At 40.8% G+C, this 12,661-nt stretch overlaps 2 protein-coding genes and 1 non-coding gene across 3 annotated transcripts; 1 reads left to right on the forward strand and 2 right to left on the reverse strand.

The window, feature by feature from the left end:
• The first annotated feature begins 721 nt into the window (after nucleotides 1-721).
• Nucleotides 722-4,975, forward strand: ankrd53 (ankyrin repeat domain 53). The gene is made up of 6 exons (XM_006805508.3): nucleotides 722-783; nucleotides 1,053-1,158; nucleotides 2,764-2,963; nucleotides 3,168-3,332; nucleotides 3,438-3,558; nucleotides 3,816-4,975. The coding sequence occupies exons 1-6, from the start codon at nucleotides 722-724 to the stop codon at nucleotides 4,371-4,373; spliced, it is 1,212 nt and encodes a 403-aa protein (XP_006805571.3). The 3' UTR covers nucleotides 4,374-4,975.
• Nucleotides 4,976-6,667: 1,692 nt separating this feature from the next.
• Nucleotides 6,668-11,498, reverse strand: tex261 (testis expressed 261). The gene is made up of 6 exons (XM_006805509.3): nucleotides 11,306-11,498; nucleotides 9,538-9,617; nucleotides 9,272-9,425; nucleotides 7,645-7,712; nucleotides 7,435-7,537; nucleotides 6,668-7,185 (listed from the first exon to the last, which is right to left on the reverse strand). Exons 1-6 carry the CDS (start codon nucleotides 11,373-11,375, stop codon nucleotides 7,070-7,072), a joined length of 591 nt encoding a protein of 196 aa, XP_006805572.1. The 5' UTR covers nucleotides 11,376-11,498; the 3' UTR covers nucleotides 6,668-7,069.
• On the reverse strand, nucleotides 7,331-7,403 carry trnak-cuu (transfer RNA lysine (anticodon CUU)). Its single transcript has one exon. It is a non-coding gene; the product is annotated as a tRNA-Lys (tRNA).
• Nucleotides 11,499-12,661: the final 1,163 nt, after the last annotated feature.

A 12,661-nucleotide genomic window follows, 5' to 3' on the forward strand; every position in this document is an offset into this window, starting at 1 on the left:
TCTCAGGATATGAAAAAGAATAGCAAGTTAAACAGTATGTGCCAGCTCTTCTACATCATACAAAAAAAAACTGCTCCGGCAAATGAAGAAATAAGTCAGTGCGACTGTTTGGGCTTAAACTGTAGGACATAAAAGTCTAAACTTAAAGAAAAAGTTCAGGTATCTCATTGCCCAGACTGTCCTGTAATTATAAAACAAAAATACTTGAATTCATAGAAAATGTACTACTTTTCTTCTCTTAAATTCTTTGTTGTTGTTTTTTTACTGTAGCCTCGTTGTATACAAGAAATTTCTATTGTTGATAATGAAAAAAAAACAGACATTTTCTGTATTTTCTATTGTTTAAGTGTTACTTAATGGGAATGGGAGAGGTCTTTTTCAGTGGGAAAATATAGTTAAAAGTCCAGAATTTATGCGCTCACTTGTTCCAGAGGCGATCCTGGGGACATATGTTTGTCGCCCCTATTTTAGGGGTTAAAAAGTTTGAATGACCAATGACTGTAGAAAACTTTTATACACTCATTGGTCTGAATACAAATCACGTGTCGAACAGCGCGTGACATCACATCTTTAAATCGGTTGAAAAACACTGTCTAAGCATGACTACAGTTTTAAAAATAATAATTTAACACATATTGTTACCGGATATAACAATTCAACGCTTTTTCTCCTTCTTGCGCCGGATGTCGTAAAGCAGGGTTAGTTTCCCGCTTACATTTCCATGGCAACCATGGAACCTGTCAACAAGCCCGGAAAACGGAGACGTGGAAGATGTAAAAAAGGGTAAAAACTTTGTCAATACTGAAAGCCTGGGTGCTGTTTTTCAGTGCATATGCACTTAAAGTGTAAATTCACGCCGTGGGCTGGTCAAAACAGCCGCTTTAAACGTTGTAACGAATTTTTAATAGAAAACTATATCTTGTAAGAGTAGGCTAATAGCAACTTTAAAAGGGGGGATATGTAAGGAAATATTTAGCTTAAATGTCTCGGATGATTTGAGGTTTCACGGCTTACTTCTCACAGCATTTTTTCTGCGTGGATTAATCTTGCAGGAAACAGTCCCATGATGCGCTGAGCAGGCAGATGTTCCCAGCTGTGGCTCCTGGGAACCCGGAGAAGTGTGATCTGAATGAGAACCAGCTCTCCCTGCACCAACAGGTAAAGTTATTAACAGCTGATCAACATTAGGACTTTCAAAAATCTTAAGACCACTTTTGTGCATAAGAAAATGTAAAGCAGTAGTTGTCTCTACATTACAACATCCTGTGGAAAAATAGGTAAAACATAGGCATTATTATTAATAATAATGATAACAGATTTTATTATTTAGGCATATTTCAAACAGCCCATTCTCACTCCCGAGGCGTAGCATACCGACGTTTTATCACGTCCCGCGGCGTTCCTGAGGAAAGCGAAAGGTGACCTTCCGCGTTCTTATGGTCCGCGCCGGGTTATGGCTGACTTCCAGTGGAATGACGGTCCCGCGGTAATAGACGTTCCAGCCCTAAGCCTAACTGTATCCCTAACCATAACCTTATTCCTAACATTAACCAGCAGTTAAAGGACGCAAACTAGTGTTTTCCAAAGCGATTCATGTGTTCTACTTTTTCTGATGTCATCATTTAGGAACGTGTTGGGTACCCGAAAGCATAAAATCTTGAGGATTTGTCACCTAGCCTAAAATATTACGCTTAGAGAGTGAGAAGTGTTGATTTCAAAACACTCGTGATCACCTTACACAGAAGAGTTAAAAGGAATTTTTTTAAAAAAATACCTATCAAGCCAATAAACACACTGAAAGGTAATTCAGAACAACTAAGAGAAATCAGGGAGGGGATTACAGATTTCTAAAAGGAATTCATATATTTGTAAAGAAAACTAAAATATAAATAGAATTAACACTTAAGGTGAATCACTAGCTATTGTAAGTGATTTAGAGCAGTGGTTCTCAGACTTTTGGGGAAAAGGAGCCCCTTACAGGGGAGAAAATCTTCCAAGAGCGTCCTCATAATCCTAACAACCATTTATCTGGTTTGGATCAGATTATGTGGACTCATTCAAACTTTTGTCCATGCTCAGCAGCTGGCTAATCAGCTACCCAAATCAGCCAGCTGGAACAGCTCAGAAGTTCTTGCTAGCTGGTGTCTGCTAGCTAGTTGTTGACTCCTAGGACCAAAGTATTAGAACTGCTGATATTGAAAAGTCAGAAGTTTGTCTTTTTAAGGGACTGAAAGAAGATTTTTAAATTGTCACAACAATTGGAAGAACTTTGAAAAACATTGCTTTGTGTATATAAAAATGAGCTGTGACCAAGATATCATTAGCAAAACTGTAACATGTTGTCTTTTCTTAAACATTTGCACAAAAAGGTATCAAATTTTTACCCACTCATACACTTATTCCAAAACTATCTTAACAACGCTAATGATATTCTTGGGATTTAAAATTTTTTTGAGAAAATGTAATTTTTGAGAAACATTACTTTCCAAATACATCACTACCTATGATGAAACAGGCAAAGAAAATCAAGTCATTTTTAATTTTCTCCAGGCCAAGGACCCTGAACTTGAAATATCTAAACTGTTATTAATATTCTTAATTACACCTTTTCGTTTTTCTGCAGTGACATCAAATCGTCCTCTGTAAAAAATAAAATTAAATATAAAAGACCTTGAAGGCATGGCGGTCATTTTAGAAGAAAAGTTTAAAAAATAAAAACAAAAATTAAAGGGCAGTGCTAAGAGTAGAAGCGTTATCTTCCAGAGTCTGCCGCCGCTCCACGTGGCCTGCCTTTATGGCGAGTTGGGTGATGTTCAGCTCCTGGTGAAGTCCAGGCAACAGTGGATCAACAGCAGTGATTCCCAAGGTCGCCGGCCCCTCCACATGGTCCTGTCCTACCAGAGCTTCCCCAGAACCTGCGCCTGTCTCAGATACCTGCTGGAGCATGATGCCGACGTTAACGCGTAAGAAGGCTGCGTAGGCAGCTGTATTTTCTATTTTGGGTTATTTTAGAAATATGAAATTGTTCACGCTCAGCTGCTGCGTACACAACATTCAAATTACCAAAGAAAAGCTTTTTAAAAGAGATAATGATGCAATGATGATAATTATGATGGTGATGATAATAAATAAAGCTGAGGTTTTTTGGGGGGGGTGTTTCAAACCAGCACCACAGACTTGGGGCAGACCCCGTTGCACCTGGCCGCCTCTGAGGGCTTTCTCGACTGTGCAGAGATCCTCGTGAAGGCCGGAGCAGATGTTTTGGCCAAGGACAGCTTGGGGCAGACACCTCTGGACTCAGCCTGCATCTGGTGCCACAGGAAGGTAGCGAGGTAGAGCGAGCTCACACCAAAATAAAAGTTTAAACTGCTGTAGTTGAAACATACTTCCTTTAAACAGATCTCTTGTTTTGTGTGTGTGTGTGTGTGTGTGGGCAGGTATCTGAAGAGCTGTATGTGGCATGTGAATAAAGAGAAAGAAAGAAAGGAGAGAGTGCTGGTTCAGGTCTTATACACTGATCTTGTGGGCATGGCCAAACAGAATAATCTCACCAGAAAGGTTAGTTTATAGGAGTTTGTTTATATGACATGGAAAGTTAAATAGAATATTATGTGTATGTGTATACTCTTTAAATATAAAGAATATACACATACATTATCAACGCCTTGTCTTAAACTGGCTCATAACGTATAAAACTGCGGCTCCCGTGAGGCAGGAAGGCCTCTGCAGTGTAAATGGGGGCTTTATTATAGTAGAGTCAAGGTTTTTATGAACAGCTTTCTTATGCTGATTGCACTTTCTCCCTCCATCATTAGACGCTCACTGATGAAAAGGTGGCTGAGTGGGCAAAGAAGAAAGGCGTGGCCCTCCTGAAGGATTTCTCCCTCAGGGGGCAGGTGAGCAAGTATCACACCAAGTGCTTCTTAGCAGATCAGAGCAGCTGTGAGTCAAAGCATGCAAAGGCCCACTGTGAGGAGCAGCAGCCTGAAGGCATTAAAGAGGACAGGAACACCCTTCCTAAGCCACCCTTCAAACCATGGAGCATCTTCACAGGCCTCCAGCCAAAGAAACCCCTCGCAGAACCCGACCTCCGTGACAGCGTCACCATTTGGAGGGACAGCTCCAGCAGGCAACTTCAGTACACCACCAGGTGGGACAGCACGCCTCGCCCCACTCCTAACCTGCCTCTGGATGTCCTTGAGAGGGTGTTGTTTCCCAGAGCCTTCCCTTCCAGGATCACCTGGCCACAGGACTTTGAGCCACAGAACATCGTGGAGGTCAAGCATCAAGGATGCCCTCAGGAGCACAACACCTCCCCCTGGACAGAGGTGGCCATGTGTCTGGTTGAGGTGCTGGAGTTTAGACAGTACTGACTTTCCCAGTCTTGGCTGAAGAGATTTAACCTGAAACTGGGGAACAGGCTCCGAAGAAATGCATTAAAAGCTTGAGTGTCACTATGTTTATAGTTTGTCAAATAGCTTTTTCAAATAGAAACATTTGACATCAACATATGTGAAAAACATTTAGTGGAACTATTAAGCTCATTTCCAGCTTCATATTTTTTCATTCTTGAACTCTACTAGGGTAGCTTTGCATGACTCATAGATCATAATAATCCTTATACTAAACATTAGTGCAGCACCTCAGATCATCATGTCTGAAACAAGCCGTTCTCAGCTCCTCTCCATTTAAGGACACCATTCTTCTGATTGGCAGCCCCTCGTCAGCAGATTTAGACAGCTGGTGGCCAGAACCAGATGGATGTAAGTGAGATGACTAGATTAGGAATATCTGATCCCATTAACATCACACTGAGGCATGAGCAGAAAGAAATTCTCTGAAACATGAGCGTTTGCTCCAGGGGATTACCTGTACATGTACTCATAACTTGAAAGTTATAAGGTCCCCTTTAATAGTTTTTAAATCAACTTAAGTAAAAAATATCAATAAAAAAGTAATACATAAAGCTGTTGTTGCTATTTTTCTTATTTTGGAACTATTTAAAGTGTCTAGTAATCTTTGGGCCCTGGTTGGAAACAACCCCCCGAAATTGAAAAGCATTTGGGAAAACGGATACGTTGCCGATTTTCAAGAGCTTCAGCAGGCACAAAACTGAACCTTCTCTTTGAGAATATCCAGGCATCCCGGAGTGTTAAATGTTCTTTATCCTGTCTACTTTTTAGACCTGAGAGTTTCAAATAAATGCCAGCAACCGTCATCATTCACACCCACAGCATAGATCAGGAGATACTCTGTGTGGGAAGGGCCGGGGGGATTGAACCTGCGATTGGTGGCCAACCCACTCTTCCACCTGCACCGCAATCTCAGCTGCAAGTGACAAAAATTAAAAATGCCACCCGCTCCTGAAGCTGAACTTATAAATGCGGGGTGAACAGAGGGGTGAACGAAAGGTGACAAAACCTCCGTGAACTGGGTCACCTGTCACAGGTGTATCCCTGCACTCTCACTCATCTCCCCCAGGGAAGTGAATCGGGATCCAGGTGAGGGCTTGTCAACAGCATTAGAGTGTGAACTCTGAGCTGTGGCCTGTCAGCTGAAGGCTTGTGTGTGTGTGTGTCTGCATGCATTATTTTTTCTCCTCCTTCCTTTGAATTCATGGAGCACTTCACACCTTGATGGGGGTCAAAGTGCACACTAGCATCAACCGGGTGTACTCTGTGATCTAGGCCACATGGGATCTAAATAAGAAAGCCATCTGCCCCGACACACACTTGACAGGTCGGGGCGTGACAGCAGTTAGAAAATCCATCACCGTGCAAATACAACGTAACAGACTGGAAGCTATAACACGATTTAACTGTAAATAATAAACATCAGTAAGTGTTTCTGTCCCCTTTATTTCAGCCTGTAAAAAAATAACCATTTAATCCAAAGTTATTTCACTAAACTCTTTTAATTACACAGCTGCGAGCATATCAGCCTGCAGTGAATCACACTGGGGAATTGATAAAAGGAATTTTATCCTTTTTAATGTTTGTCTCTTTATACCACACTGAGCAGCTTTTCTCCCCAACAGCAGTGAGCTTAAAAAAAGTCACTGCAAAAGTTTGATCTCTACAAGTGTTTACATTTCTCTTTGATGTCAGGTATGTCAGTTTAAATTCTTACAAACAGTCCAAAACAAAAACAAAACAAACAAAGGAATATGTAGTGCTGGTGGTTTATGAGTAGAAGCACATCAAATCTTATTGTTTCTGTGGCCAAATGCTGATGAGCATGCTGAGATCCAGTGCAGGAAATGTGCCTCGTAGCTCACTTCAATAGTTAAAAGTGACCCTTCACAAGTGCCTTTGCTGAATTCATTTTCTGAGATATTATATGCCAGGCGGGATATTGTTTATACCATGTCATACTTTGTAAAACAGAGCAGGACTTCTCCACAGTTTGACTTCTTCATTTCAAGTAATCTAATTAAAATGTTTGTTTGGCGACCTGTAGCAACTAATATGCCATTTTTTTAAACCAAAATCCAAGTTTGGACAGCAGCAATTAATCATAAAGTACCTCTGATCTGCCTCATATCTAGGAAATCCTCTTCATCAGAATTTCTTCCTATCTTTAACACTACTCTGTGTATGGAATCAGATGAAGTGTGAGGCCTTTGACACACGTACGACAGAAAGGAAAAACAAGTATTTATCTCTGGTTGTTATTTTTTAAACCCCACGTGTAGATATTTTATTACTAAAGCTTTAAAAAATGAGTCCAACTTGACATGAAAGCATCACGCTACACATAGGATCCCCACAAAGAGGTCTCTGGTGGGTGTTGCTGGCAGTCAGTACAGACAGAAAGACAAAGACAGACAGACGTGGCCTGGGTAAACTCGCCGGGCTCGTCCAGCAGGAAGCTCTGATCTGTTCATTGGTCCGTCCTTTTTTCAAGTTATTTATTTCTTAACATGCCTTTCTTCCCCATTTGGCCACAGCGTCGTTTTAGTCCCATCCAGAAACAATTTCCACTGTCCTTCCTGCTTCCCCTTTGATCTTCAACACGTACTCGCAGGTCCCCACCGACCCCCGAGGCAGCGCCCCAGACTCTCAAGCCCTCAGTACATTTTCTGTCGGCTGGGCAGCACTGCCTCCTTCAGGAAAGAGAACACCAGGAGGATCCCAGACCTCTTCCCCCGTTTGCCCTTGGTGAAGTAATTAGATACTACATCATCTAAAAAAAAAGGGGGGGAGGGGGAAACAGGAAATGTCATTTATAACAAGAGTCCTCTGACTGCACTGACACATAGAAGGCAGGAAACAGGTTTTAAAAACTTACAATGTATTTCAGAAACTAAGAGCAAGTGCAAAAAAAAACACGCCCAACGTGGGGCTCGAACCCACGACCCTGAGATTAAGAGTCTCATGCTCTACCGACTGAGCTAGCCGGGCTGTTAAAAGCAACGGCAGGATTGAGACTTACCTCCTTGCTGCATGGTGGACGGGAGAACATTTTCTCCTGCAGACAGCGACACAAAGAAGGCAAAGGGGATCACCCACAGGCAGATGGTGAAGTAGGCAAGCACCTATGTCCAGTTGAGCATAAATGGCACATGATTATACAAGAAAGAGAAATATAAAAAGATCTATATCCAAAACTGTACACAGTATTGTGAATCTGAGATTACATTACCTCTGAGAATGGGTAATACTCTTGTGCAAAGTACTGGAAGGCCATGTAATGGTTCACCACCACCAACACTGCAGCGAGAAAATTTACACTCATTACACTGACAAACGCTGTCATTTGACTCACAGTTTAATGTGTAAGAAGTCCATATTAGGACTAAATGACTAGATGTACACACAGCAACCAGGCCAAAATATTAAAACCTCCTGCAAAATACTGTTTCACCAAAACAGCTCTGACCTATCCTGGCACGGGGCTGTTGGTAGTGGAAAGTTAGAGTTGGGGAAGTGGATTGGGCTTGTTTCAGGATATGCTGCATACGTTTCCTTTGATTTGGATCTGGGGAGTCTGGAGGCCAGAGGGGTGTACTATACAAGAAGTCTGACAAAGCCAGGCTTTCTTTACTTTAGCTGGCTCAACAACAGTTATCACAAATGGCAGCTATAAAAACTCCTGTTAAGTTTGCTTCAGGCCCTCAGCACTCAGTTACAAAGGAGCATTTCACAGGTCATGTGACTCTTCTTCAGCACAAAATGATCCCTGTGAGTGACACCTACTCCAGTCAGAGACATTATTAGATGATGATGATGATGATGATAAAAATGGTAATCAAAAATGCAATTTTTTTACAAATAGTAGATTAATGTTGCAGAACATTGACATCAACATATGGGATTTGTCACACAGAGTGTTAAAATGATAACATTTTTATTCAAATTATTTATTTTAACATTGAGTATGCTGAGTGCTTATTTTCTAAGGTGACAGCTGCACATTAGAGCTCTGAAACCATAAAATGATCCAATTAAACCACTAAATGGTACTGTCCCAATGCCTAATAAAGGAGAAATTGACTTGAAGCTTGTCAGCAGATCAAAGCAACATTAATTTGACTGAGCACGTACTCTTGATGCGTGTTCTCTGTTCGAGTAGCTGCACTTCATGTAGAGTAAAAGAGACTTGGCAGCAGATTCAAATCAAGCACAACAACATTTACACATTTTCTGCATCACCAAATTAATAAATGCACATTCCAGTGACATTGCAAAACACAGTTTACGCTTCACTCAGCAGTTGTAGTAAAGTACAGCTTAACAATTTAATTATTTAAATCATACAGAGAATCTTTAATGCACTTAAAACGAGCTCTAAATTAAAGAAACAGTAAAAATGCGGCGCTTCCAGGTGATTTTTAAATCTGAAATTGAACATGATTTTGCTCCAACCAAGAATCAGTATTCGGCATGAGTTACCATGGCGATTTAGCCAAGAAAAAGAGAGCCGCTTTTGTGACACAAAAAACCTTTTCTTTAAGCTTGACACAGCTCGCCAAGCCATTAATCTGGCTTTATAGTGCAACCCTGTGAACAAAACCTCAGGCTGTTTGTTGTGTTTGCTGTGCAGTGAAGCACATTATCCTGCCAGTGGAGGCCACTACCAGAACTCAAGGCTTTCCAGTGTAATATTGGTTGGTAATGATATGATCAATAAAACACAGTTAAAGCATTTGTGGCTGATCAGTGTTAATAGCAGATGGCATCCTTATTGATTTGTTAACTTTTCCCCCCTATTCAGATTGTATTTGCTTAGTTTTACCAAATAATTCAAGGCAAATGCGTGTTACGCTTACCACAGGAGAGGATGAAGTTTGGGGAGCTCAGAAGTATGTAGGGGAAGGTCTGCAGGAGTCCAAAATAAACCAGGTTTGTGAAGAGGCCGACTCCCACCATCAACATTGGAAAGCCTTCAAACATATAGAGGCATACCAGCACCCCTGTAGAGAACTGGACACATCCACAGAAACTGTAAAAACCACTGTTGACCTGCATGTACAGCATATCATTAAAACAAGTACCTAAAGACAATCTCATCATTAAGTTATACCCAAATACTCACCAGTATCATGTACTTTATTATTCGGCTGGTGGCTACTGTGTACTCTTCTATTAGTTCAGCCAAGTAGTAGAGGCCAGCAGCTGGGAGAAAATGAAAGGTAATGAGCAACCAAAGAAGAAGACTTTGGGGAAGGGTGGGGGGGGGGGGGGGGGGGGGGGGGGGGTTAAGACACCGTTACTTTTAGGGTTGTTTTTGTTTTTATTTGTTTTTTTTATAGACTGCTAAATTTGTTCTGTCGCTTTTGCTGTAAATCATTCTGCTTAAAAAAATAAAGAAATAAAACATTTACATATAAATTTAGGAAAAGCAGGTGGTACAGTTTAGGTTTTGGAGCCACGAGGAGAAAGGAGTCAACACCTGAGCAGCTAAAATTTACTGAAGGCAAACTTTGAGTATGTGATATTTTTCAAGATTTGTTGCAAAGGCTTTATCGACATTCAATACCTAGCTCCCGTGAACAGCCGTGGCAGAGCAACAAAGACGGACCAAATAATGTAGGTTCATTTGAGCAACACTGACACGACCCACAGTTACTGAGCTCATGTGGAAGGAAGGCCAAACAGACAGGAAATTGATCAGACTTGTCAATACGTGTGAACTGGATACTACCTGTGAGGGAGAAGCCAAGACATAAAACATGTCTGTACTTCTTTCACTAAATATAACAGCTTTCTATAACCACTATTGGCTAAAGTATGATTTTTTTTTTAAATAGGAGTTATGCGTTATTAATCAGAACAAGCATCTGAGTTATGAGTAATGGCTTTGTGTGTTGAAGGCCATGTGTTTGCAGCTTGCACACACAATTAAACTTACTCAAACTATAGTCCTTAAACATTAATAACAAACACTGTTACATGTCCAAAAATATTAAAACAAATAATTCTAAAACTAATGAACACTTAATAAACAGTTAAGCTTGGCGTACGCTGGCCTTGATCTATAAAAAATGAGGACACAATGAGATAACTCATTTCATGAGTTGTCTGATTGAAAATGAAAACAATATACGTCATGAATATTTGCTGTTTTATTTTCTCATCTGCTGACAGTATTACACTCAGGTCACATGACTGAGCGTGCCATGCAGTAGGTGTTACGTGGCCAGGTAAAAGTCTACGTGGACGGACCTCTGGCTTTGGGCCAAGCCTTCATTAAAAGTTTCGTACATGTAGGCTGCTCCTCTCCTGCGCTAACATCCTCCTCTCTGATGTAAACAGAAATACATGAGCGTAATTTAAAGCCTTCACGTTAGATTAGCATGAATCCTGCAGTTGGAGTCCGTCTTCACACCAGATTACAAAAATATGCCGAACTCTGTGCTGCTGAATCGGCTGATCAGTTAGTATCGATTAGGAGTTGAAGACAAAGAGAAAGTGATTCTACTGGCCCAAAATAAAAACACTTTGAAATTAGAAAATTTGAACATTTACCTAATAAAGATTGTCTGTTTACATTTAAAGGTAGTCATTACAAAATATCTAATGATATCTTTTTTTTTTAATCAATGCTCTTCCTCTTAACTTCCTGTCCTTTAAAGCTAACTAGCCCAGACGCCAGTAGGTAGCTTTCAGGACTCAGCTTCGTTCACTAACACGGCTTACATGCATATTTTATTATTAGTTTTGAGTCGATAGCTGTTGGCAAAGCGGAGCTCAGTTATCACTCGCTGGCGCACCTTAATCTGCTGACTTGATCCGCTAGCATTAGCAGGCAAATATGAGCTAACTAGGCTAACAGCTGCAGGGGGATTTCAGCAAGCACTTACCTATTGCTAACGTGACGAAGGATATCTGGATGAGCAGCGACAGCCAGCTCAGTAAATAAATAAACCACATTGCTCTGCATATGCAACAGCACACAAAATAAGAAAATAATAGAGAGAGCAGCTAGCTGGTAGCTAACTAGCGCTGGTCAAAGTTCCTCCCCCTGGTGTTTCAGTACGAGCTGAGGAGAGTCCTAAAGAAAGGCCTCAGAGCCCGGAAGGACAGACTTGTTTAGTTACAGCCCCATCTGTGGTGGGAGGAGTAATGCAACGCCAGAACAGGTGCCTCTGTGTGTGTCTGTGTGTGTGTATGTGTGTGTGTGTGTGTGTGTGTGTGTGTGTGTGGGGGGGGGGGGGGGGGGGGGGGGGTGTCCTCCGGGTACCCTCTCCAAACGTCCAAATATATTTTTATGATAATATGTTAAATTTCAGCATGTACATCTATTTGTGCCAACAACAAAAATACACAAAAAAAATAGAAATGTGAAAGAAAATACAGTAAGTCAAGATTTTTGCAAAAATGTTCAAGTCAATCTTTAAGAAATCAAGTCAAAAAGTATTTCTTTCTAAATAAGAATTACTACATCAACTATTTAATAAAGGTCAAAATCGTGATAAATTGTACTGGCATGGTCAAAAACAAACAAACATGCAATTAAATGCGCCAAAAATGTGATATGAATGTTTATATTCCACCGTTACAGCAGTGCAGTGGTTAGCACTACAGCCTCACAGCACGAGCGTACAGTGGTACAAACCTGCCAGCCAGCTGTGTCGGGTTTGGACGCTCTGTATGGGCTGCATGGGCTTCCTCCCACAGTCCACAGACATGCATCTCATGTCAACTGGTGATTCTAAATTAAGAGTAGGTGTGAGTGTGCATGATTGTTGGTCATGCTGCAGACCAGCAACCACGTGACAGCTGAGATAGAATCTCAGAGTTAGCATTAATTCACCTGTTAGTGACATTAACATTTCATTTTCAGTTGTATTAATTTATTTAAAATGTAGATTTTATCATTTTTATATTTTTGAGGCTTTTAATAGAAGCAGATTTATTTAATGGGTATTCTTTACTTCTTTATTTAGTTTTTTATTTATTCGTGTTTAATTATGGCAGTTTCAGACTTCCACAGCTGTAAGACCAAATGTGTCCTTATGAAGTCAACATTTTTCCTACTATAGCTCATGATGGCGGGAAATCTGTAAGAAAAAGTGAGGAAAATGTGTGCTCTAAGTATTTCCACCGTTAATTAAATATACAAACCACAGACATCAGCAGCAGTAGGACGTCAAACCTCGTTTCTCTTGGTCCCCAAGTAGCCACATTGTATATACTTTAGATGAACAATATCTGTG

Source organism: Neolamprologus brichardi, chromosome 3 (genome assembly GCF_056152115.1).
Source record: "Neolamprologus brichardi isolate AB-2024 chromosome 3, ASM5615211v1, whole genome shotgun sequence".
NCBI lineage: Eukaryota > Metazoa > Chordata > Actinopteri > Cichliformes > Cichlidae > Neolamprologus > Neolamprologus brichardi.

Coding starts and splice junctions, on each gene's coding strand:
- ankrd53 (XM_006805508.3), top strand. CDS start 722: ATGGCAACCATGGAACCTGTCAACAAGCCCGGAAAACGGAGACGTGGA. Junction 1,159..2,763: donor AGCTCTCCCTGCACCAACAG/GTAAAGTTATTA, acceptor GTTATCTTCCAG/AGTCTGCCGCCGCTCCACGT. Junction 3,333..3,437: donor TGCCACAGGAAGGTAGCGAG/GTAGAGCGAGCT, acceptor GTGTGTGGGCAG/GTATCTGAAGAGCTGTATGT.
- tex261 (XM_006805509.3), bottom strand. CDS start 11,375: ATGTGGTTTATTTATTTACTGAGCTGGCTGTCGCTGCTCATCCAGATA. Junction 9,618..11,305: donor CTTCGTCACGTTAGCAATAG/GTAAGTGCTTGC, acceptor ATTTTCTCCCAG/CTGCTGGCCTCTACTACTTG. Junction 7,186..7,434: donor GTCCACCATGCAGCAAGGAG/GTAAGTCTCAAT, acceptor CTTTTTTTTTAG/ATGATGTAGTATCTAATTAC.